This window comes from Mustela putorius, unplaced genomic scaffold, assembly GCF_011764305.1.
Source record: "Mustela putorius furo isolate JIRA1106 unplaced genomic scaffold, ASM1176430v1.1 tig00003853_pilon_pilon_pilon, whole genome shotgun sequence".
NCBI classification, from domain to species: domain Eukaryota; kingdom Metazoa; phylum Chordata; class Mammalia; order Carnivora; family Mustelidae; genus Mustela; species Mustela putorius.
The window spans coordinates 84,756,157-84,780,862 of NW_025422005.1; the positions used below are offsets into that span (position 1 = coordinate 84,756,157).

Below are 24,706 nucleotides of genomic sequence, written 5' to 3' on the forward strand. Positions count from 1 at the left end.
GCTATGTTATAAACAGTGAAGAATAAATAAACATTTTGAGTGGTTTTCTTCCCAGTCAATAATGTACAATGATACTGTACTTTTGCCACTTCTGATCTACCTTTATATTATAATTTGTTTGGTGTGTGACTGTGGAGGCCTTCTAAACCACCTTAGAGTTAGCAGAGGTCTGTGTCCCCATGATGTTTCTATCATGAGATATTCAAAGAACATCTTTCAAAAAAAGTTTTTACCTAAAGTATCATTTTAGTGTGTAATTTACCCCCCTGACTATATATGTGAATGAGTAAGAACAGCAATGCTGATTGAAAGTTTAGATCTCTGTATAAGATAGATACATTTATTAGCTACACAATTCGTTCTAATAGAAATTACACAAATTCACAAGAATCATTTTTGTGTGTCAGCAAAATTACAAACGATTTCATGTCACAGACATGAATAGTCAAAACTACAATATGTTAAATATTCATATGCCAAAGGCTGATTCTACGATTTGGTGTATAAGAGCTCCTTCTTTCCCCAGTCTCACCCGTGACCCCCATTTCTTCCCCAGAAAATATATGTTTCAGAAAATCAGTTGTGGGATTTGAGAGAAGGTAAGAAAAATGTAATTTCTAACAGAATTAATATCCATTATGTCTCAAACAGGATCAACCATTGTTTGAAGTAATACAGGAAATAATGCAGAGACATATGCAGGGCATACAATTCCGAGAAAGGAATGCTGGTCCGCAGATAGATCGAAACATGAAGGATGAAGGTACATAACTTTACATAGTAAAGATTTACTGATGATGTGGAATTAAATCCTCTAATTGTTCATATATTTGACTAATATTTTATTTGTGTATAAAACTTCAGAATAGGGACACCTGGGTGGCTCAGTTGGTTGGACGACTGCCTTCGGCTCAGGTCATGATCCTGGAGTCCTGGGATCGAATCCCGCATCAGGCTCCCAGCTCCATGGGGAGTCTGCTTCTCTCTCTGACCTTCTCCTCGTTAATGCTCTATCTCACTGTCTCTCTCTCAAGTAAATAAATAAAATCTTTAAAAAAAAAAAAAAAAAAAACTTCAGAATATAACAGTGAGAAAAATTAACACAGTCCTGATCTCACGGGTTTAGTTTAGCTTCTAGAGGAAAAATAAAATTTAATATATTTTGTCAGCTAATTTGAAAGGTAATTTTGGTGGTTGCATTTATAATTATAATAATAAGTACTTACTATGTGCTAGGCATTATGCTAACTTCTTTACCTATGTTACTCTCATTTATACTCCCAAGAACATTGGGGGTGAGTTGTAGTGTTCCCGTTTGTACTGATGAGATGACTGAAGCAGAGTAGCTTGCCTAGAGTCACACAGCTACTAAGTGGCTAAGAGTCACACAGTAGAGTCACACAGCTACTAAGATTTCATCTACAATCAGTCTCTAATTTGGGCTATTAGAAAATTCTTTTTGTAAAAAGTTTCATCTACAGAGTTAGAATAGATACACTTTTTTATCCTCTTAGAAGTTCATCATATTCTTATTTTTGTGGCACACTATCATCACCAGCCAGTGCAAGACTAATGATAATTTATTTTATTACCCTTTAGAAACAGGAAGTAATGCACAGACATATGCGGAGCATACAGTACATATACATTTTTGTGTTATGTTCTGCAAAACATATACTGTTTTATGTACATATAGATTTTTTTAACTTCTTAATGTTGAAAGAATTGGAGACTGATAGAAAGTTGCAAAAAATAGGGCGCCTGGGTGGCTCAGTCAGTTAAGTGCCTGACTCTTGATCTCAGCTCAGGTCTTCATCTCAAGGTCATGGGTTTGGGCTCCAGGTTGGGTGTGGAACCTAGTTAGACACCTGGGTGGCTCAGTTGGTTGAGCAGCTGCCTTCGGCTCAGGTCATGATCCCAGCCTCCTGGGATTGAGTCCCACATCGGGCTCCTTGCTCAGCAGGGAGCCTGCTTCTCCCTCTGCCTCTGCCTGCTACTCTATCTGCCTGTGCTCACTCTCTCTGTCAAATAAATAAATAAAATATTTAAAAAAAAAAAGAAAGAAAGAAAGAAAAGGGAAAAAAAGTTGCAAAAATTATAGATAAGAATATTCTGAAGCCTTCATCCAGTTTTCCCAATGAGGATATCTTACCTTACTGTGTATCTTACTGTAGTACAATATCAAAATCAGGAAACTGACATTAGTTAACTAGACTTTAGAACATATTCAGTTTTAACTATTTTTATATTACTCATTGGTGTGTGAGCATATGTGTATATGGTTCTGTGTAATTTTGCCCTGTGTATAGCTTCATGTAACTACTAGCACAGTCAAGATACCAAACTGCTCCATAAGCACAGAGGTCTTCCTCATGCTACCCCTTTAGAGTCACACCAACAACCTCTGGTCTCTGGCAACTGCTAGTCTGTTCTGCATCTCTATAGTTTTATCATTTTAAGAATATATATAGATGAGGGGCGCCTGGGTAGCTCAGTGGGTTAAGCTTCTGCCTTCAACTCAGGTAATGGTCTCAGGGTCCTAGGATCGAGGCCTGCTCAGGCTCTCTGCTCAGCAGGGAGCCTGTCCCCGTCTTTCTCTGCCTGTCTCTCTCCCTACTTGTGATTTCTGTCCCTGTCAAATAAATAAATAAATAATCTTTTTTTAAAAAGGAATATATATAAAAATGGAATTATATAGTATGCAACGTTTTGATATTGATTCTTTCACTAAACATAATTCCCTTTGAGATGCCTCCAAGCTGTTGCATGTATCAATAGTTTATTCCATTGTATTGCTCCACAGTATTCTCTTTCATGAATGTAACATTTCATCTGTTGGACATTTTGGTTTTTTCCATTTTTTGGTTAATATAAATAAGGCTAATATAAACATTTATATACAGGTGTTTGAGTGAACATAAATTTTTTATTTCTCTGGGACAAATGCCCAAGAATATGATTGGGTCATATGTATTTTGTTTTATAAGAAACTGCTGAACTTTTTTCCAAATTAGCTGTATCTTTTTACATTCCCCCGAACAAACTGAAGAGACCCACCTTCTCCACATCCACAGCAGCATTTGATATTAATCATTTTTTAAGCTGTTCTGGTGGTTGTGTATACCACTATATGTTGTGGTTTTAAGTTGCATTTCCCTAATGACTAATGGTATTGAACATCTATCTATTCATGTGCTTATTTGTCATCTGTATCTCTTTTTGATGAAGTCTGTGTCTTTTGCCCATTTTCTAATTGGATTATTGGGTTTTTTCTTTTTTTACTATTGATGTTTTTTGTGTGTGAGGCAAAATGCACATTTATCATTTTACCATAAAATATATCATTTTAACCATTTTTTTCAAAGATTTTATTTATTTATTTGACAGAAAGATCACAAGTAGGCAGAGAGGGAGGCAGAGAGAGAGAGAAAAGCAGGCTTCCCGCTGAGAAGAGAGCCCGATGCCGGGCTCGATCCCAGGACTCTAGGATCATGACTTGAGCCGAAGGCAGCGGCTTAACCCGCTGAGCCACCCAGGCGCCCCCATTTTAACCATTTTAAGTACACAGGAGCTTTAAGTACATTGTTGTGTAACCATCATTGCTATCCATTTCCAAAATTTTTCATCATCCCACACTGAAATTCTGTACCTAGTAAACAATAACCCCATTCTCTCATCCCCTAACCCCTAGTAACCACTATTCTATTTTCTGCATCTAAATATTTAACTGTTCTGTGTACCTCATATACATGGAAACATACAGTATTTGTACTTTGTGTTTGGCTTCTTTCACTTGGTATTACTGTATCAGAGCTCATACACTATACTCGTATGCTCTTTGATTAAATACTACCAAATTTCTTTCCATAATGATTACATTAGTCTATATTCCCACTAAAAGCCAAATTGACCTTATCTATGATGTCCTTCACTGTAGTTTATTTCAGAAATCCTATCCCACCCTCGTGTCACAAAGATAATGTCTCACATTTATTAACTTTGTAGGCTTGCCTTTTACAAATAAAGAAGAACCAACACATTCCGTTTTAATCCACTCATCTTGTCCTTATGATTTTTGTTCCTAAGACCTATATGTATATAACTGTACCAACTGATTCCTAACAAAACAAGTAATTTAGCATGTGCCCCATTTGTATTTTAATGAATTATTTTGACTTGACTTTTTCATTCTCTTTTCTTGGGTTATTTCTTTTTTTAGGGAGCAATAAACTTTTATATGTACTTTGATCATCTTTTCTATCCATCTCTCTTACAACATCCTCCAAGATTTATTTATTTGAGTTAATTCAATGAATTAATCTCATTTATTTGTTACTTATGAAACCTCTCAGAACAGTGCCCAGTAAAAAAGCATGTGTGATCTCTAAGGTTATAGTTGTTTCCATTGTGTTACGAGCACTATCTTCAAGAGTGTTTTTATTTTTACTTTTTTTTAAAAGATTTTATCTATTTATTTCACAGAGAGGGAGAGACAGTGAGAGAGGGAACACAAGCAGGGGGAGTAGATGGGAGCCCGATGGAGGGCTCCATCCCAGGACACTGGGATTGTGATCTGAGCCGAAGGCAGACGCCTAACAACTGAACCACCCAGGCATCCCAAGTGTTTTTAAAGTTGGAATTTATGTGTCAGAACTTCTGAGGCCCTGTATGACTGGAAATTTTTTTATTATGTTCTCACATTTAAATGACATAATGCACTTGAGTTTAAGTTCTTTTCCTTCAATATTTTAAAAAGTATTATTCCATTGTCTTCTTGCATCCAATTATTTTCTGTTGACCTTTATCTTGTTCCATTAGTAGTGATCTATTCTTTCGTTCTTGAAGCTTTCAGAACCATCTCTTTGTTTTCATTCAGGATTTTATTCTAACTTTTCTTATCTGTTTCATTTGGCATTCTATGAGCCCTTTCAATCCGATATCTTCTCTTATTTCTGGAATATTTGTCATTTTATTTCTTCAGCTTTTTCTTTTCTTTATGCTTTCAGGGAGTACTATTATTTGGATATCTTCTTGTTTGTGTCTACCCACACAGCTTTTAGCTCCTTTCTTATATTTTTAAGAAAAAATATATTTTTTTTCCCTTTTATCTATTTTTTTCTTATCCATTCCTGCTGCCTCTGGAAATTTTTTAGTCTGATCTTCCATCTCACTAATTCATTCTTCAGCCATATCCATCTACTATTTAGTCCCTTTACTGTTTTCTTTATTTCAGCTACTAAAAAATTTAGACCTGGGGTGCCTGGGTGGCTCAGTCGTTAAGCATCTGCTTCCGGCTCAGGCCATGATCCCAGGGTCCTGGGGTAAACACAAGAGAAGCATTCAGTCTTACCAGTACTCAAACAAATTAATATTAAAGTGGGTCACCACTTTTCCCCAGTAAATTATCATAAGAGAGAGCATAGCATAAATGAAAGCACCAATGCTAGAAGCAGACTTGCTATCTTTTTTTTTTTTAACATATGCAGACTTGCTATCTTAAAATTCCCCTCTACTCATTTTCTAGCTATGCTCTGTTGCATAAGTTTTAACTTCTCTTTGCCTCTCTCATCTGTATTTGTAAAAGAAAGATAATAATAGCACCTACCTCCTAAGGTTGACATGAGGATTCAATGATATAAGTATGTTAAAGCACTTAGTACAGTGCATGGCACATAGTAGTGTAAGTCTGCTATTAGCAAAAAACAATGTACTCATTTACTGGGACTGCTGTAACAAAGTACCACACACTGGGTGGTTTAAATGACAGAAATATGGTCTGTCACTTCTGGAGGTGAGGGGTCCAAAATTAAAGTCTTGGCAGGGTTGACTCGGCCCTAGGGCTATGAGAGAAAGATCTCTTCCAGACCCCTCTCCGAGGCTGGTAGATGGCCATGTTCATGTTTACATGGTGTTCTCCCTGTATTGTCACATCAGCTTCCTTCTGTGCATTGTCTGTGCCCAAATTTCCTTATCTTACAAGGATACCAGTCAAACTGGATTAGAGCCCAGGCTAATGACCTTATTTTAATGTGATTAACTTTTTAGATTACTATCTCCAAATAAAGTCACATTCTGATATACTGGGTTTAGGACTTCAGCGTATGAATTTGGGTGTTTATACAATTCAGTCTATAACAAACAGAAACAAATAACTGTTTTTAGTTTTGAGAGGTATTCAGATACTACAGATGACATTGTTAATTGACTCATTCTTCTTGGAAAGCAACCTGGAGATAGATAGATAGATAGATACCCAAATATGTTTTCTGAGATATAAAATATTCATGTTTTTGTTCATGAATTTATTCCACTCCTGGGACTTTAGTCCATGAAATAATCTAAAACACATAAAAAAGTGATATTACATGATATTGATCATAACATTGCTTACAATCACATAAATGGATGAAACAGTCTTTATGTTTAACAGGAAATGTTTACATTGACTTGAATGAAAAATTCTGTAATTCCTACAAATCATAATTTTTATAATTTGTATAATATTGGGGCACCTGGGTGGCTCAGTAGGTTAAAGCCTCTGCCTTCGGCTCAGGTCATGATCCTGGGGTCCTGGGATCGAGCTCCACATCGGCTCTGTGCTCAGCAGGGAGCCTGCTTCCACTTCTCTCTGTCTCTCTCTGCCTGCCTCTCTGCCTGCTTGCTGTCAAATAAATTAAAAAATAAATAAATAAATAAATAGAAATGATTTGTATAATATTAATATAATATAAATATTAAGGACTATAAAATATTAAGGACTTATGGGTGTTGAATGTAATACATGAAAAATCGTTGATATGAAATATTTATGAAAATATTATTATGTGAAAAGACTAGAAAGGAATACATAAATGTAATAGTTTTGTTGGGGTAATAGGATTGTGGACTTTTTTTGTAAACATGATTGTTTTTAATGTAAAATGATAATCATTTTAAGTGATCTTTGTTTTTAATGTAAAATGATAATCATTTTAAGTGATCTTTGTTTTTAATGTAAAATGATAATCATTTTAAGTGATCTATTTCAGATATTTCAGGTAACTCACTAACTCATTGGCAAATTTTGATGTTAGACTGAAGAACTTAAATTCTAGGGCGCTTGGGTGGCTCAGTTGGTTAATCATCTGCCTTTAGCTTAGGTCATGATCCTGGGGTCCTGGGATTGAGCTCAGCTTCAGGCTCCCTGCTCAGCAAGTAGCCTGCTTCTCCCTCTTCCCTGCTTGTGCTCTCTCCAATTCTGTCTCCCAAATAAATAAATAAAATCTTAAAAAAAAAAAAAAAGAACTTAAATTCCTTCTTACATGTTCTAAATTATATTTTAAACAGTAGTTAACCCCCTTTATTTAATTTAGTGTTTGTAGTGGTAACATACAAATTGTATATATGATTGAACCAGTAAGAATCACTGATACTTTTTTTATCCTTCACTTAGGGAACAAAATAGAAATTGATTTTATATTTAAAAGAACATTTTTTGTGATATCTGTGAATAATTGTAGTTTTTAAATAAGATTTTAGGTTTTACTGAAACATTTCAGTAAGAGAAAATAATAATATAAATTACACCTTTAGCCTAGAAATAAAATTAGACAGATATTTAACATTTGGTCATATTTTCTTCAGATCTTTCTTTTTTGTTTTGTAAAGAAATAAACCATTACAAATGTATCTGAAGCTTCATCTTTATCTCTCTCTCTCTTTCCTCCCTCTCTAGAATTAATGACTATGCTATAATCAGGGTTTTTTTTTTTTGCCATGTATGTATTTGTATTTTATGAGTTTGTGTTTGAGTATGTGTAAATTACATATGATTTGTATCATGTATTTATTCTATATACTACATTATTCACGTAGCATATTATATAGTATGTAGCCAGTATATTATAAATACACTATAATATATACATATAACTTTTATGTTTTTAAATTTTATCAAGTATTATCATATTAGACATAATCATATCAACATACATGGTTATATAAGTATTATCTATATCTAAACTTCTAAGAAAAAGTATCTTATTATACATATCCTTTTGCCACTTGTTTGCTTGATCTTTTTGTTTTGAGGTCTTATCAGTTATGATGCATTGTAAATCCAGTTCATTACTTTTAAATGGTATAGTGAGTTTTCCACATATGAATAAACCACTGTGTTTATTCACTCCTCTGCTCAGTGACTATTTTCTTGCTAATACAAACACATTGCATTGAATATCCATGTACATACCTTCATAGGCACATAGGTAAGGATCTCTCTAAAGTACATATCTAGAAATGAAATTACTTAGAATATGCGCATCTTCAACTTTTAAGGTATTACCACATTGCTCTCAGGAGTAGTTTTCCTAGTTTATTATATCCCTATCCGATTTTATAAGTGTTCTATTTTGCTTTTTCAGGCTTTAATATAACCGCAGGGGTTGACGAAGAAACAGGATTTGTTTATGGAGGAAATCGCTTAAATTGTGGCACCTGGATGGATAAAATGGGAGAAAGTGACAGAGCTAGAAACAGAGGAATCCCTGCCACTCCAAGGTAATATTTATTTGTATGGTAATTGTATAATAATACCTTTTTTAAAACCACTTGTGGAGTCTTTTATTCTATTAACCATGAAGTCTTCATGGTTAGTCATCAGTCAAAAGTCATCAGTCAAAATGTGGGGCAGTTCAGTAGGTTAAACGTCCAACTCTTGGTTTCGGCTCAGGTTATGATCTCATGGGTTGTGAGATCAAGCCCCACATTGCCCCGCCCCCCACCGCCACGCTGGGCCCTGCACTCAGTGCAGAATCTGCTTGAGATTCTGTCTCCTCCACCACTCACGGACTCACACACGAGTGCACACACTCTCTCTCAAATAAATAAATAAGTAAATGATCTTTATAAAAAGTCAATCAGTCAAACTCTCCCTTCCTCCCTCCTACTTCCTCTTCCACTCACTCCTTTCTCTCCTACAATATAACTCTCTTGTTACAAGTCATCAAGTAAAGCTCTTTGTTCTTTTCTGGAAATTCTCATGGGTGATTCTCTACAAGCATCTCAAAGGAAAGTTTTGTGATTCATTATCCCTGTCATTAAGATCTTATCTTAACCTGAACTGCTTTCATTGTAAATATTTCATTATGCCCATCGTTTATAAATGTAGAAAATGCCCAGATCCTGTTCTTTATGGAATACTTTTAATTTCTGAGCCCTTTTCCCCCCTAATATTTTTTTATTAATCTTTTATCCCATCATTTCTTTTTATGGTTTCAAATGCTTAATACTACATACTAGGGATGCCCGGAGGGCTCAGCTGGTTAAGCATTTGGTTCTTGATATTAGCTCAGGTCTTGATCTCAGGATCATGAGTTTAAGCCCTTTTATTGGGTTCCATGCCTAGTGTGGAGCCTACTTTTAAAAAATGAAAAATTAATTAAGTAAAAAAAAAGTATTAAGTCTGAGAAACTATTTTCTTATTCCAAATTTTATCTTCAGTCAGACTTGTGAAAAAAATCATTTAATTTTATGTGTCGTTACATGCTTTGCAAATTGTTTTTAAAACATGTTTATTTTGGTACATTATTAGATCTTATACTTCCCTTTCATTTTTCTTAAAAATGGGCTTTCAGATTATGTGTATCTTCCCTGGCTTTATCCAGCCTTATCTCCCAAGTTTGCTATCTTTTCTCTGGTGCTCTATTTCAGTATTCTCTGGTTCCTCACCCCTACCTTTTCCAGCTGCCATCTCCTTAAACTCCATAATCACCATTCCACTTCATAGAACTTTTTTTAATTGTTAAGAGGGTAAGCAATGGCTAAATAGTAAGAGGAGTGATTTCTTATATATGTAGTATACATTTCCATAAAGTGAGGGTTTTTTATAGATAATTATTTTTATAGCATATAATTCATCAAAATTTTTTATTGAATGCCCTTTAAGTAGTGCTTAAATGACTCCAACTCCTAGAATAAAATTTATTTTAATTTTAGAGATGGGTCTGCTGTGGAAATTGTGGGCCTGAGTAAATCTGCTGTCCGTTGGTTGCTGGAATTATCCAAAAAAAGAATTTTCCCTTATCATGAAGTCACAGTAAAAAGACATGGTAAGCTATTTATTTTATTTAAAAAGAAACTTTGAATATACTGTCTGTACTCTTAATCTGTGTAATCATCATTTGAGTCTATGAACTAATATTAGAAACCCTTAAGATTAAGAAGAAAGAAAAAACGTTAATTTCCTAGTATAAATGTAACAAACCTGGTGACTAACCATATTTTTGCAGCAACTTTGACCTGAGATATGACAAGCATCATAGTCACTGTCTTACTATGCTTTTCTTTGTCCTTAATGTGACTGTGAGCAAGTTGCATTTTTGTGAACACTTATGAAATCTTTACATCTCTTTTTCTACAACTGTGCTATGCAAAAGAAATATAATTTGAGCCATATATATTATCTTTTTCAGCCACATATATAATTTTAAATTTTCTAGTAGTCTCATTTTAAAAAGTAGAAATAGGGGAGATTGATTATGATAATACATTTTATTAATTCAATATATGCTGAATGTTATTTCAGCATGTAATCAGCATGAAATTATTCATGAGCTGCTTTGCATTCTTTTCTGGGAGGAGTATTTTCTTTGAAATCCGGTATATATTTTACACTTCTGGCACTTCTCAATTCAGACTAGCCTCATTTCAAGTGCACAATACATGTAACTTTATCAAACATGTTAAGAGTGATACAAAGACAAATCTGGGATCATTTGATGGAATCTAATCCTTTCTGGTAATACAATGAACGATAATTTTAAATTTCAGGCTACTGTCCTTTAAAAGACCCTGATACTTTTAAAAAGTGGATAATTTATTGCCTAAATATTACTCTTCGGCTGTAACTAAATATATGGCTTTCTTAGAATGCTGAAAACTGCCAAGTCTTTTCTCATGTTTCAGGAAAGGTTGTGACAGTCTCATATGAGGAGTGGAACAGAAAAATACAAGCCAACTTCGAAAAGTTGTTTCATGTGTCAGAAGACCCTTCAGATTCTAATGAAAAGCATCCTAATCTGGTTCACAAACGTGGCATATACAAAGATAGTTATGGAGCTTCAAGCCCTTGGTGTGACTATCAACTCAGGCCTAATTTTACCATAGCAATGGTTGTAGTAAGTGAATTGTTATTTTCAAATTTCAGAAATGTTATGATAGAGTATATTTAAAGATTTTATTTATTTATTTAGAGTATATTTAGTTTTTTATTCCCATTTGTTTTCAAACTCATTTACTTGCCAAAAAGTATACTGTTTGCTAGCTAGTTTAATACAGTCTTTCTAAATTAATAAAACCTTGTGCATACCACCCTTAACCTACAACATCTAGCATCAAAAAAACAGAAAATAACAGATGACAACTAATAAAGTGCTTCCCAGTGTTTTTCATATGATAGCACACATAGAAAATAATGGTATTTGTACAGCAAATACTGGACAAAATGGATTAGGTTAGTGGTGCCAGGTCCAACTGCTTTAGTTAGCCACGGGCCCACCCACTGCGTGGAAAGCTGAAGGCCTGGGTATTTCGGCACACCTGTGCAATGACCAGTAGTACCTCAACACCTACTTGGGAAGCTTTAGACTGGTGAATTAATGTGAGTAGCTTCAACTCGTACTCGGTTTCCTTCATTGTATTGCTGTAATATGTTCTATCTAGCCAGGAATTCTAGACTCCCTTTATTTTATCTCTACTTAGTCTAAAAGTAAACTATAAGGACAGTAAAACAGAGAAGGTGTGTGCCCTTCTGTGCCTGCTTAGCTGTTTCTACCTTATCGAAAAGAGTACTAAATATGCTTTCTCTCCTTCTCCATATCACAAATAAATTTACTCATGCTGTTAGAATGCAAGTTATTTCTATTTTTTGCTATAACCCCAAAAGCAAAAACAATTACCAGATACACTTAAAGGAAGCTATTATAAATCTTCTGAAAAATGAATTAGATGTGTTTACATGTGCTCTGCCTTCATTGTAGCTGTGGAAACTTCCTTTGGAGCTCATACACGTTCTTAAAATGACACAAGGAAATAATCACCTCTAGCATCTTTCCTACCTTCTAAGGCCAAGAACAGTGCTTCTGAGTCAGCCCCTTACCATTAGATCTGGTTAGGCATCTGTGCTCAAAACCAATTCAACCCACACTAAATTTTTAAATAGTTTTCATTTCCAAGTTTATGAATAGTTTATGTTCCACTGTGGGTGAAAACTAATTCTTTTGTGAGCTTCGAAAGTTTGAATATTTGTTTTTGACATTCATTAGGCCCCTGAGCTCTTTACTGCAGAAAAAGCATGGAAAGCTCTGGAGATTGCAGAAAAAAAATTGCTTGGTCCCCTTGGCATGAAAACTTTGGATCCAGAGTAAGTTAAAATATAAATCTTAAAAATGTTGTTCATATGGTATATAATAAATAATCATATTTAATTATATTTAATCTTGGCATGAAAACTTTTGACCCAGAGTAAATTGGAGTATAAGTATTAAGAATGTTGTAGATATTATATTGCATCAGCCCTAATTTTTTTGGTTGTCAGCACACTCTCTGAAATTGCGTTCAAACAGTTTTTAAAAATACCACCTGTATCTTCATTAAATATCAGTATTCATAATGCTTGTCCTATATTGAGTAATTAGTAAGAGTTTTAAGCTTATAAAACTAATACATTATGGCTATTTCCTAATGCCTATTGTTTTCTGATTATAAAAGTAATACATGATTATTATGGACATTGGAAGCATAGACATATTGTCTCCTTAGAGACAGTCTTTATTTTCCAAGTTGTTAACTCCCAGTAGTTCCCTCCATATTTCTAAATACTATGTGTATACAGATGTTCCTTGAGTTTTTTAAAAATATTAGACATTAATTGATTACTTCTAATGATGACAGATAAAAGAGTAACTCTCTCCTCACCTTACTACCAACCATTTCCATCCTTTCTATATAATTACCCCACTGTTTTTATTTAAACCATTAACTGACTTTGTTTTTATTTTGATTATGTGTTTATGCCATGTTATATTTTTCTTTTCCAACTTTTGTTTTTTCTTGAGTTTCTAATGACCTTCCTGTTTGTCTTTTGTTGTTTTCCTTTAAAGCTTGATACCCAACATAATTTGCTTTCTATATCAATATATGGCAGAGACCCTTTTCTATATAATATCCTTACCTTTGAAGAATTTTCCTAATTTACTATGTACTCATTTCAGTCTTGAGATGCAGACTTTTTGTGTGTATCTACATTCTGAGGTGTTCTTCATAATTTCAGGGGTGTTAGGAACCACTGGAACCTACAGTTCAAGCTTACTCATGTAGCAAGTTCTGCCTCTCACTAAAAGAAAAAAATTGATAATTTATTAAACTGACTACAGATAACTTTCTTGTATTATCTCTTTATGTCTACAAAAACATATCTGTATTATGTGTCTTTATAAGTTTGTAATAGTTTGTTAAGTTTGTAAGTATATAAATTTTCTATGTCTATTTGGTTGCTATTTGTAATTTGATAAGTATCTATTTTAATTAGGTTTTTTAAAAAAAACTTATTCCAATTTTAGTTAGTTTTAAAATAACTTCATGGACAAGTTTAAAAAACAACCTTTCTGGGCATCTGGGTGGCTCAGTGGGTTAAGCCTCTGTTTTCGGTTCAGGTTGTGATCTCAGGGTCCTGGGATTGAGTTCCGCATCAGGCTCTCTGCTCAGTGGGGAGCCAGCTTCCCTCTCTCTCTGCCTGCCTCTCTGCCTACATGGGATCTCTCTCTATGTATCAAATAAATAAAATCTTTAAAAAAAAAAAAAAACCTAGGGCACCTGGGTGGCTCAGTGAGTTAAAGCCTCTGCCTTCGGATCAGGTCATGATCTCAGGGTCCTGGGATCAAGCCCCACATCGGGCTATCTGCTCAGCAGGGAGCCTGTTTCCCTGGCTCTCTCTCTGCCTGCCTCTCTGCCTACTTGTGATCTCTGTCTGTAAAATAAATAAATAAAATATTTTTTTAAAAAAACCTTTCATATATAATAATTAATAAAAATGTATCTCTAATGTTTACTAATTAAAGTTATTTTGTGTGTATTTTAGTCATCATCAGTATATGAGAAGCTTAGTAAAATAATTGACTTTAACTAATATTTAGTGTCGGACTAACTCCTTGAAGGCAAGATACCTGAATACTATATATATTTTTTATTTTTTATTTTATTTCATATTTATATCTTTTTTTTTTATTAGCCAGTATCTATTTGTTAATCATTTCCTAACACATTGTTAAAGTATTCTGGAGGTGCTGGGCTGGCTCAGTCAGTAAGGCATGTGACTCTTGATTTCAGGGTCATGAGTTCAAGTCCCACATTGGGTGTAGAGCTTACTTAGAAATTAGTTAATTAGCTAATTAATTAATTTTTTAAATGGGTTGTAAAAAAAAACCCCAAAGTATTCTAAACTCAGTATATACTAATTTAAGGTTTGATAGATGATGAGCTTATTCTATAGATTTGGAAGGCAAAATAATTTTATTATTTCTCTTACTTTTGCTATTGAAAAATCTTTCTAATGCTTCTTGTGTAATAACTGATCTTTTTCTAACCTAAATTTCAATCATTTTGCAGTGATATGGTTTACTGTGGAATTTATGACAATGCCTTAGACAATGACAACTACAATCTTGCTAAAGGTTTCAATTATCACCAAGGACCTGTAAGAATTTCATTCTCTTTTCAGAGTTTTCGGTTGAAGTTATTTTTCAAATAGCTTTAAAGGTATTCACAGTTTTAATTTTTTCTTTACTTTTAAATCACCCTTTTTTAGGAGTGGCTGTGGCCCGTTGGGTATTTTCTTCGTGCAAAATTATATTTTTCCAAATTGATGGGTCCTGAGGCTAATGCCAAGACTGTGTTTTTGGTTAAAAACATTCTTTCCCGACACTACGTTCATCTTGAGAGGTAAGTCATCAGGGGTCATGTAATTTCCATAACTAGTGTTTAGTCAGTTTATTAGATATTAGGTAAATAACAATTCCTTAAAATTCATTTCCATATTCTCTAGGTATCCCAGTGAAATTTGAAAGCTTTACTCTTTTAGTATGACAAGTTCAATGATATAATTGTCACCTTCCTTTAATTATTTTAGGTTACTATTTATTTTAATTTGAAGATGATATTGCATGATTTATACATGTGGAATAGTCTGATTTTTTAAATACAGTGGATATTTGGGGGTGTGACTAAAACAGAATAAATACAAAAACTAAAAGTATTCAGGCCGGGCCCTTTGAGTTAAATGATTTAAAGACATATGTGGTCGTCATGGGGGAGGTACAGGGGAAGGATGAGTGAAATAGGTGAAAAGGGTTAGAAATGCACTTACTTTAATAAGCACTGAGTAATGTATAGAATGCTGGTTCATTCTATTGTATAACTGAAACTAATATAATACTGTATGTTAATTTTTTATTTAGACTAATTTAAAAATAAATTAAAAATAAAGATATATCAATGAATAATTTTCAGAAATGTTTTACTATAATTAAAATATCAGGTTTGGTTTTTGCTATTATTTCAAATCCATTTGTCACCTCCTTTGTCATAATTATTAGAGATAGTGTCAGAGTTATATGTCTTTGTAAGATGATATATATGTATATAGTCAAAAGCTATCCTAATTTCCCAAATCTAGATTAAACCTAAATATAGGCATGCCTTGGAGATAGTGTGGGTTCAGTTCCAGACCACTGCAGTATAGCAAAAATCACAGTAAAGTGAGTCAAATAAACTATTCAGTTTCCCAGTGCATGTCAAAATTACATTTACACTGTACTGTGATCTATTTAATATGCCATAGCATTATGTCTAAAGAAACCAATGTACATACCTTAGTTTAAAAGTGTTTTATTGCTAAAAAGTGCTATCATCTGAGTCTTCAGCAAATCATAATCACTGACCACAGATCACCATAACAAATAAAATAATAATGAAGTTTGAAATACTGTGAGAAATACCAAAATATCACATAGACAAAGTGAGCAAATGCTGTTGGAAAAATGGGCCTATAATAGACTTGCTTGATGCTGGGTTGCTACAGACCTTCAGTTTGTAAAAAACACAGTGTCTACAAAGTGCAGTAAAGCAAGGCACAATAAAACAAGGCATGCCTGTATATGTACAGCTTATTGCTCAGAATAATTATGCATAAACAGCATAAATTTTATCTCCTTGATTATATGAACACAAAGGGCTGCCATCCATCACCATGAATGTTGTTTTCTATTTTTTTCAAAATTTGATTTTATTCACTTGAATGTAGTCACAGAAAACCCAACCCTTTCATAATTCTTGTTCCTCATCTAGAAATTGAGTCTGATTGTATGTGAGGTGAATATTCTTATAACCTATCTTTATTGCCCCACAGTATTTATTTTTGTTTGCATTTATTTTTCTTTCTTTTGTCTGTGAGAAGTAAAATCATCTTGCACTGCCGGGATCATTCTTCTACTTTACCCATGATCCCATTCCTCCCACCTGTTCCCTGATCTCGCTCTACTAATTATCCTCTCTTGGTATTCCACTTGATTCTTTCTTCTTAAGCTAGAAAGAAATTTGTCATCCCATCCTAAATAAAGTCCATTCATACCGTTCCTACTTCTAGCTGTGTCCTAGCATTCTGTTTCCTTCTCAGCACACTTCCTATAGGAGTAGCCTCATTCCTTTTGCTTTCTGTGACCACTCAACAAGATCCTTCCTTTGCTTCGCTGCTTCTTTTTTTTTTTTTTTTTAAAGATTCTATTTACATTAGGTAGGGGAGGAGCAGGGAGTCAGAGAGTGACAAGCAGACTCCCCAGAGCTCAAAGCAGGGCTCAATCTCACAACCCTGGGATCTTGACCTGAGCCAAAACCAAGAGTTAGATGCTTAACTGACTGAGCCACGAAGGCGCCCCTTCAACAAGATCCTTTCTCATTCCCAGATCCCATGACTTCCTTCCAAGTTCTCTTCTTTGACCTGCCTATACTATTTAAAGTTGTTGCTTTCTTCTTTTCATAAAAAACCTTATGCCATCTGTATTAAGTTCCCCCTTGTTTACCTCACGCTAATAACAATTATAATAATAGGAAATAATACTTACCGAGTACTTACTGTGTTCCCGGCATTGTTCTAAATGCATTTATATGATACCACTCATTTAATCCAGAAACTATATAAAATAGCTATTATCATTATGATTATCCTATTATTATTATTATTATTCACTTCTCCACTCTCTAGGTGTGTCACCATGGGCAGGTTACTTGACTTCTCTGGGCCTGATTCCTCATATAATGGATGTACCATGATTGTTTTGAGGATTAATATGTTAGTTAGTACTTGTCATGTGGACAGGATACTAACTTAGCTATGAGCTATGATTAGTTATTTCCATTTTATAAATGAAGCTAAGAAAGCTAAGTAATTTCTACAAAGTAAAATGGCAAGTAATCTGCTAGAGCTGTTACTAAACTCTAAGCAACCTGCTTCATAGGCTGTGCTCTTAACTACTACACTATTATCTCGATTTACTGTTGTTAATGGCTTTTCTTCCTGGCACCTATGTTCACTCTCCAAAAATCTGTCCTTAATCTTCCTTTTTTTTAAATCTACATTTTCTCCTGTTATATTTCATCTATCCCATGTCTTCATTCTCTAGCAAACTTTGAATTCTCTCATAAGGTTCACTACTACTTTTAAACTACCTGATACACTTCTTACCTTGGATATCTTTCTGCCCTCACTCATCTTCTCCCACACACATGATTTTCTTCCCACTGCTGTTATGGTATTACCATTATGCATGATCTGCAAGCTCAAACATCCCAGTTACTTTTGAATTTTACCCCATTACTTCTCCAGAACATCCAGTTAGTTGCCAAGACTTGATTCTGCTATATTCTGCTAACAGCCCATCTTCTTTGCTCTTGCTGCTGCCTAACTTGTAACTCAGAGCCTTTTCTCTGAACTAGGCAATAGCCTCCACACTTCCAGTCTCCCCCTCTCTCCATCTTGTCATATTACCTCAAACAAGATTAATTTGCTTGAAATATAACTCTCACAATTTTAGTCTTATGTTTATTCAGTAATTCCCTATTGCCTGCAAAATGAAATGCAAATTCCTTACTTTCTACAGTTTTTTCTCAAACTACCTTTGCTTTTTTATATCTTACTATTTCCTAATAGCTACATTTGATAGCATACTAGCTTCAGGTGTGAGCTTTGGGTCAAGACTGGATTTCAAATTTGTCCTTGTTACTTACTTTACATATAACTTGGAGCAAATTACTTAACCACTCTGAAATAAATTTCTTCCTCTGTATTATGGTAATAGCTCATTATTTGCTGTCATGATTAAATACATAGTTCAAAAAGATAGTTCAAAAATACTTGTTACAATTTAAGAAGTGATTTTATCTAAAGTGAATTATTATTCTTTTAATTATCTATGGAATCTGTAGCAATACCAACATTCTCATTCTTGATACTGGTAAGTTGTATTTTCTCTCTTTTTTTCCTGTTCTGCCTAGCTAGAAAGTTTATTCATTTTATTGCTCTTCTTAAAGAACCAATTTTTGGCTTTATTGATCTTTTTCAATTGTTTCTGGGTTTTGTTTTATTGATTTCTACCCTGCTCTTTATTATTCTCTTCTTCTGCTTAATTTAGGTTTAATTTGTTTGTCTTTCTCTAATGTAAGGTAAAAGTTAAGTATAAATCTATTTTTTTCTGTTTATTTTCATTTTTGTTAGCTTTTTCCTCTTTTCTGCTTCTTTTGGACTGGATACTTATTATTCAGTATATATTTATTCCATTTTATCTCCTTTGTTGGCTAATTTGCTACTTTTTAAAATGGCTGCTTTAGGTTTATATATACATCTTTAACTTATCATGGTTTATCTTCAGGTATAGTATAAGAATCTTAAAATAGTATAGTTCCACTTCTCCCTTTCAGGCTTTTGTGCTATTATTGTAATCTATTTTGCTTTGCATATTATAGTTATATATATAGTTACATATATAGTTATTATAGTGTTATAGTTCCCCCACAACATTGTTACTACTTTCTGTTTATGTCATCAGTTATTTTTTAAAGATATTTAAATAATACAGAAAGAGGTCTTATACAACTATTCACATAGTTGCCATTTCCAGTGTTCATCTGTTTATGAATATCTCTGTTTCCATCTGGTATAATTTTCTTTTGCCTAAGGAATTCCTCTGTCATGTCTTTCTTTTTTTTTTTTTTTAAGATTTTATTTATTTATTTGACAGAGAGAGATCACAGTAGGAGAGAGGAAGGGAAGATATCACAGAGAGAGGAAGGGAAGCAGACCCCCTGCTGAGCAGAGAGCCCTATGTGGGACTCGATCCCAGGACCCTGAGATCATGACCTGAGCCGAAGGCAGCGGCTCAACCACCTGAGCCACCCAGGCGCCCTCCTCTGTCATGTCTTATAGTGCAAGCCTGCTCATGATAAATTCTTTAAGCTCTTATATTGCCAGAAAAGTCTTTATTTTGCCTTTTTTTTTAATATCATTTATTTATTTATTTATTCAACAGCTAGAGATCACAAGTAGGCAGAGAAGCAGGCAGAAAGAGAGAGAGAGGAGGAAGCAGTCTCCCTGCTGAGCAGAGAGCCCGACGTGGGGCTTGATCCGACCCTGGCATCATGACCCGAGCCGAAGGCAAAGGCTTTAACCCACTGAACCACCCAGGGACCCCTTGCCTTTATTTTTGAAAGATATTTTTGTTGTGCTTAGAATTAAATGTTGACAAGTTTTTTTCTTTCAGTGCATTGAAGTCTTGCATTGTTTTGACTGGTAATCTATCATCCTTATATATAATCTGCCACTATTTCCATTAAGTATATTTTTTATTTTATACATTGTAGTTTTATCTTTTGAAGTTTGATTTCAGTCTTTTTTTATATCTTCCATGTCTCTGCTTAATATTTTTAACATATAGAATACAGTTCCAATAACTATTTTAATGTCTTTGTCTGGTAATTGATATCTGGGTTAGTTTCACTTATGATTATTCTCTTCTTATGGGTTGTATTATCCTACTTATCACCTGCTGGTGTTTTATTAGATTCCAGCTATGAATTTTACCTTGCTTGGTATTAGATTTTTTTGTATTTCTATAAATAATCTTAACTTTGTTTTGGAATGCAGTTAAATTATTTGGAAACAGTTTGATCCTTTCAGGTTTTGACTTTAAGCTTTTTTAAAAAAAAAAAAACTTTTTTAAAATTTCATTTCTTCAACAGAGGGAGAGAAAGAGCATACAAGCAGGGGCAGTGGCAAAGGGAGAGGAGGAAGCAGCTCTCCACTTAGTAGGGAGCCTCATGAAGGGCCTTATCCCAGGAATCTGGGATCATGAGCCGAGCCGAGGGCAGATGCATGACTGACTGAACCACCCAGGCACCCCTGATTTTAAGCTTTGTTGGGCCTGCCTAGAGCAGCATTTAGTCGAGGGCTAATTATTCTCCACTAATGAGTCATGGCCCATCTGAGTTCTCTATCTCATATCCCTAAAATTATTAAGTTTTCAAACCTGGCTGGTGGAAATAAGCACTGTTGCTGACCCTGTTTAAATGTCAGGTACTACTTTAATTCTTTCAGGAGGTTCTTTCCCCATCTTTTGTTAGTTTCCTTCCCTGTCTTTCATTAGTTTCCTCATATGTGTTGACTGATTGGTAGGTGAGTACTTGAGTGGGACCCTCTGCATATCTCCAGAGTTCTCTCCTTTTTTGTACTCTGTCCTGAAAATTCTAGTGTTTTTCCTGGACTCTCAAGGAGTCTGCAAGGCTCTACCTGTGTTCCTTTCCCTGTGCCAAGTCCTGGAAACTCCCTCCAGGCTGTAAGGTATGGTAGTCATAGGGCTTCCTTCATTTTTTTTCTCATTTCTTAGGGTTCACTGTTCTTCGTTGCCTAATATCCAGTATCTTAAAGATTATTGCTTCATATTCCTTGTCCAGTATTTTGTCTCTGCTATTTGATGTTTGTCAGAAGTGGAAGAACTTTGCTTTCTGGCCCAATAAAATGTTTTAAACTCATCTTTTACTTTTCCTGCCCCAGTCTAGTTGGGCAATTCTCTATCCCTGGTTTGTTTACTTTTTTGTTTGTTTGTTGTATTTATGAAGAATGTTATTTAAAAGCCCAGATCCAGGGACATTTGGCTGGCTCAGTCCATAGAGTATGTGACTCTTAGTCTTGGGGTTGAGTCTAAGCCCAAGGGGTTGAGATTACTTAAAAAAAAAAAAAAAAAAACTTTTTTATTTTATTTTATTTATTTATTTGACACAGAGAGAGAGAGATAGCCAGAGAGAGATCACAAGCAGGGGGAGCAACAGGCAGAGGGAGAGGGAGAAGCAGACTTCCTGCTGAGCAGGGAGCCTGATAGGAGTCAGTCCTAGGATCTTGACCGGAGCCAAAGGCAGACGCTTAGATGACTGAACCACGCAGGCACCCCTTAAAGAATAATTTCAATCTAAATTCTTTATACATAGATCATAAGGATATCTGTTTTATTTTGTAGCAAATGACTACCTATGATTGTTTAACTATACTAGAAGGAAAAAGCACCAAGTGTATTGCCTATTTCATTAATACAAACAATTTATGTGTTATAGCTCATGAAATGTCTTTTCTTTTTTTAAGATCCCCTTGGAAAGGACTTCCTGAACTGACCAATGAGAATGGCCAGTACTGTCCATTCAGCTGTGAAACACAAGCCTGGTCAATTGCTACTGTTCTTGAAACACTTTATGACTTATAGTTGATTCGTGGATATGTATTAAGTATGCAGTCACTTATGTTATGGAGTGCAAGGTCAAAATATAATGTAAATGTTTTATATGCACAGGCTTGAATCATTTAAAAAAATATTACTCACAGGATATTGATACCCAGTTAGGTAAGACTTCAAAAGCTCTGGTCTTTCTTTTGTTGTTGTTCTTTTTTTTTTTTTTTTTTTAATGTACAGAGGTATCTTTTGATTTGAATCAGAAACAAAAACTATCATAAACAAAAGGATGTTTTTCTTTTGAATTCAGAAAGAATTCTTGAAATGCCTAGGAATAAAGAGTTTGATCTGGAGTTTGAAAAAGAAAAATCATGTAATCTACTGTACATAAGTAAAAATGAAATATGAGAATGTAATAATGAAAGAAATGGAAAAGTATCTTCAAATTGTGGTATTATATTTTCTTTAGTAATAATACATGCAGAATATGCTATAGTTAAATAATGTTCTCTCACCTTTTACTGTATTATTCCTAGCACCTTCCACACTGCATTTGATAAATAGTAACCAAATATTGAATCACGGAAGTACCTATCTACAATGTTATGTTCAGAAATGGAGCACAGATGTTCACTGTGTGTTTTTATTTCACTAATATATTAATGTTTTTAATATAATGAATGCCATAATTTTATTTTAATAATGCATACATAGGATGTATGGAAAAAGACAAGCATTTAGGAATTTATTTCCTATAAAGTTTTATAAAATTAATCTTGAGTTCCTGTTTCCTACTATGAGATGGTTTACATTCTCAAAATGCATTTGTTGGTCATATGTATGAGAACTTTGAAGAAAAACATGCTAAATTAATTTTTCTAAAACTTATTTTTGGTTTGTGTGTAAGAGTGTATTGATGGGTCAGAGTAGATGCTAGTTTCCTATTAACTGAAAGCTTCATAAGCTTAGCATTGAGAACAATCTTAATATAGTAAAAATATATGAATTTAGTAGTTATCTTGAATTCAGTAGAATCATTTAAAAAGTTTTTCATGACCGTAATTCTGAAGTCATAAAAGGAAATAGGTTTTTAACATTTATATGAGTTGATATTTCTGAATAATACTTTATTCTCCAGATGGAATTTTTATCGTTTTACTGTTCTTATCTCAAGAAAACACTTAAATAAGACCACTGTACTTTAAGTTGAAAGAAAATAGTTGCAAAAATCCTTTCATTACTATTTAATATTATTCAGTCGTATATTTATAGTTAATAAAATATGGTACTGTAACACTTTTCTTGGTTAAAGGTCACATACCCAACCGTCTTCAGTATGACTAAGAAATAAAAATAAGAAAAGCAAGTAACTTAAACTTCTAGGTCGCAAAAATATGTGAATACTTTAAGATGTCAGATTCCCACATTCAAAAGCTCTTGCAACTTAATGTGTCCTGCACACCCTTCCTCAAAGCTAGCCCTACTTTAGAAATAGTTTTAATAGCTTGCTTTTTTGGTTTCCTAACCTAAAGCAGATTAAATCCTACAAATTTAGTTGTCTGGTCACTATCTATAAACGCATCAGTTTCCAAATGTCCCTTCCTTCTTCATTGCTCAATGTATAAATTTTCTAACCTTTGCAGTTACAAGGAATGACCTACCTTGAGAGAGTGAACCATTAGTCGTCAAAGGTTTTTTGCAATTATGTTGCTCTACCTTAACCTCTTATATTAAAGGCGGTAAGAAAAATAACTGAAAACCAATGTATTTAATGAAATTAAGTAATAGCTGATAGTTAAATGGGATGGATGGATGGATAGATAAACAGATAGATAGATAGAAAAAAGTTGATAATTTCTAAGACATAGCCATATTGGGTTGAAAGGCAATTAGCCACCTTAGTAATTTTTAAGGGTATCATGTTATACTAGAAAATTAAGTGGTTGATATTCCAATAAGTACTATTAGGGAAAGAACATTGTGATTATCTGCATGGTCTATTTTAAAGTTTAAGAAAGCATGTTAGACATTATTCCATCAAAAGTAGTTAAAATAACAGTTTTAGACTTCAGAGGGATAAATGTCATTTGAAGAACACCTAAATAAAATGCTTCATTCCTGAGTGATGTTGGATGAGGTACAATTATATTACATTTTGGTGATGGTTCTGTGCCTTGGTTTTTCAGTAATCCAGATCAACCTTACTCTTTAACAGGAGAAGTAAGTTTACCAGTATAACCAGTATGCTGTAATAATTTAATAAGTTTCAAAGATAGTTGAGGAAACATGAGAACTGTCATCATATCTGTGGACATTATAACCTAGTGAACTGTAATTCATTTCCAATATGTCTTCAACTGCTATATCTAGTAAAAAAAAGTCATTTTTATGTCTGTGTGCCAAGAAAATAAAAATCTTTTCTAAAGGACCATATTTTATTTCATTCCATTATTTAATAATTAACTAATCTGTTGACCACTACCATTTATTTAGGGCTTGCTTATTTGGAGTACTTATTTTTTTTGTGGGATGTGGGAGGGCAAAAAGAGAAGGAAGAATTTTAGGCTCTAGTATTTCTTGAAACCTTGTACTCCTCCATAAATTTTTCATTTGCCTTTTATCAACTTGCTAAAGGCTAATACTCTAGGCCAGAACAGATATAATACAGATGTGTACCTCCTAAAAGTGGCCATAAGATTGTTTCATGTGTCTTTTTTTTTTTTTTAATATTTATTTACTTAAGAGTGAGTGAGCTGGGGGAAGAGCAAAGGGAGAGGGAGAAAGAAAATTCAAGCAGATGCCCCGCTGAACATGGAGCCCAAAGTGGGGGTTGATCCCAGGACCCTGAGATCATGACCCGAGCTGGATGCTTAACTGACTAAGCCACCCACATGCTCCATTCCACT

At 34.1% G+C, this 24,706-nt stretch overlaps 1 protein-coding gene across 3 annotated transcripts in view; it reads left to right on the forward strand.

Annotated features, from left to right (window-relative positions):
• The window catches only part of AGL (amylo-alpha-1, 6-glucosidase, 4-alpha-glucanotransferase), a 79,096-nt gene extending 54,868 nt beyond the window's left edge, over nucleotides 1-24,228 (forward strand). For all 3 annotated transcript variants that reach the window (XM_004775191.3, XM_013047177.2, XM_004775190.3), the window contains 8 exons: nucleotides 652-763; nucleotides 8,403-8,538; nucleotides 9,976-10,088; nucleotides 10,945-11,156; nucleotides 12,303-12,400; nucleotides 14,644-14,731; nucleotides 14,843-14,976; nucleotides 21,716-24,228. In XM_004775191.3, coding sequence (XP_004775248.1) covers nucleotides 652-763; nucleotides 8,403-8,538; nucleotides 9,976-10,088; nucleotides 10,945-11,156; nucleotides 12,303-12,400; nucleotides 14,644-14,731; nucleotides 14,843-14,976; nucleotides 21,716-21,833 — 1,011 coding nt within the window. In that variant the 3' untranslated portion in view covers nucleotides 21,834-24,228. The remainder of the gene's footprint in view (nucleotides 1-651; nucleotides 764-8,402; nucleotides 8,539-9,975; nucleotides 10,089-10,944; nucleotides 11,157-12,302; nucleotides 12,401-14,643; nucleotides 14,732-14,842; nucleotides 14,977-21,715) is intronic.
• Nucleotides 24,229-24,706: the final 478 nt, after the last annotated feature.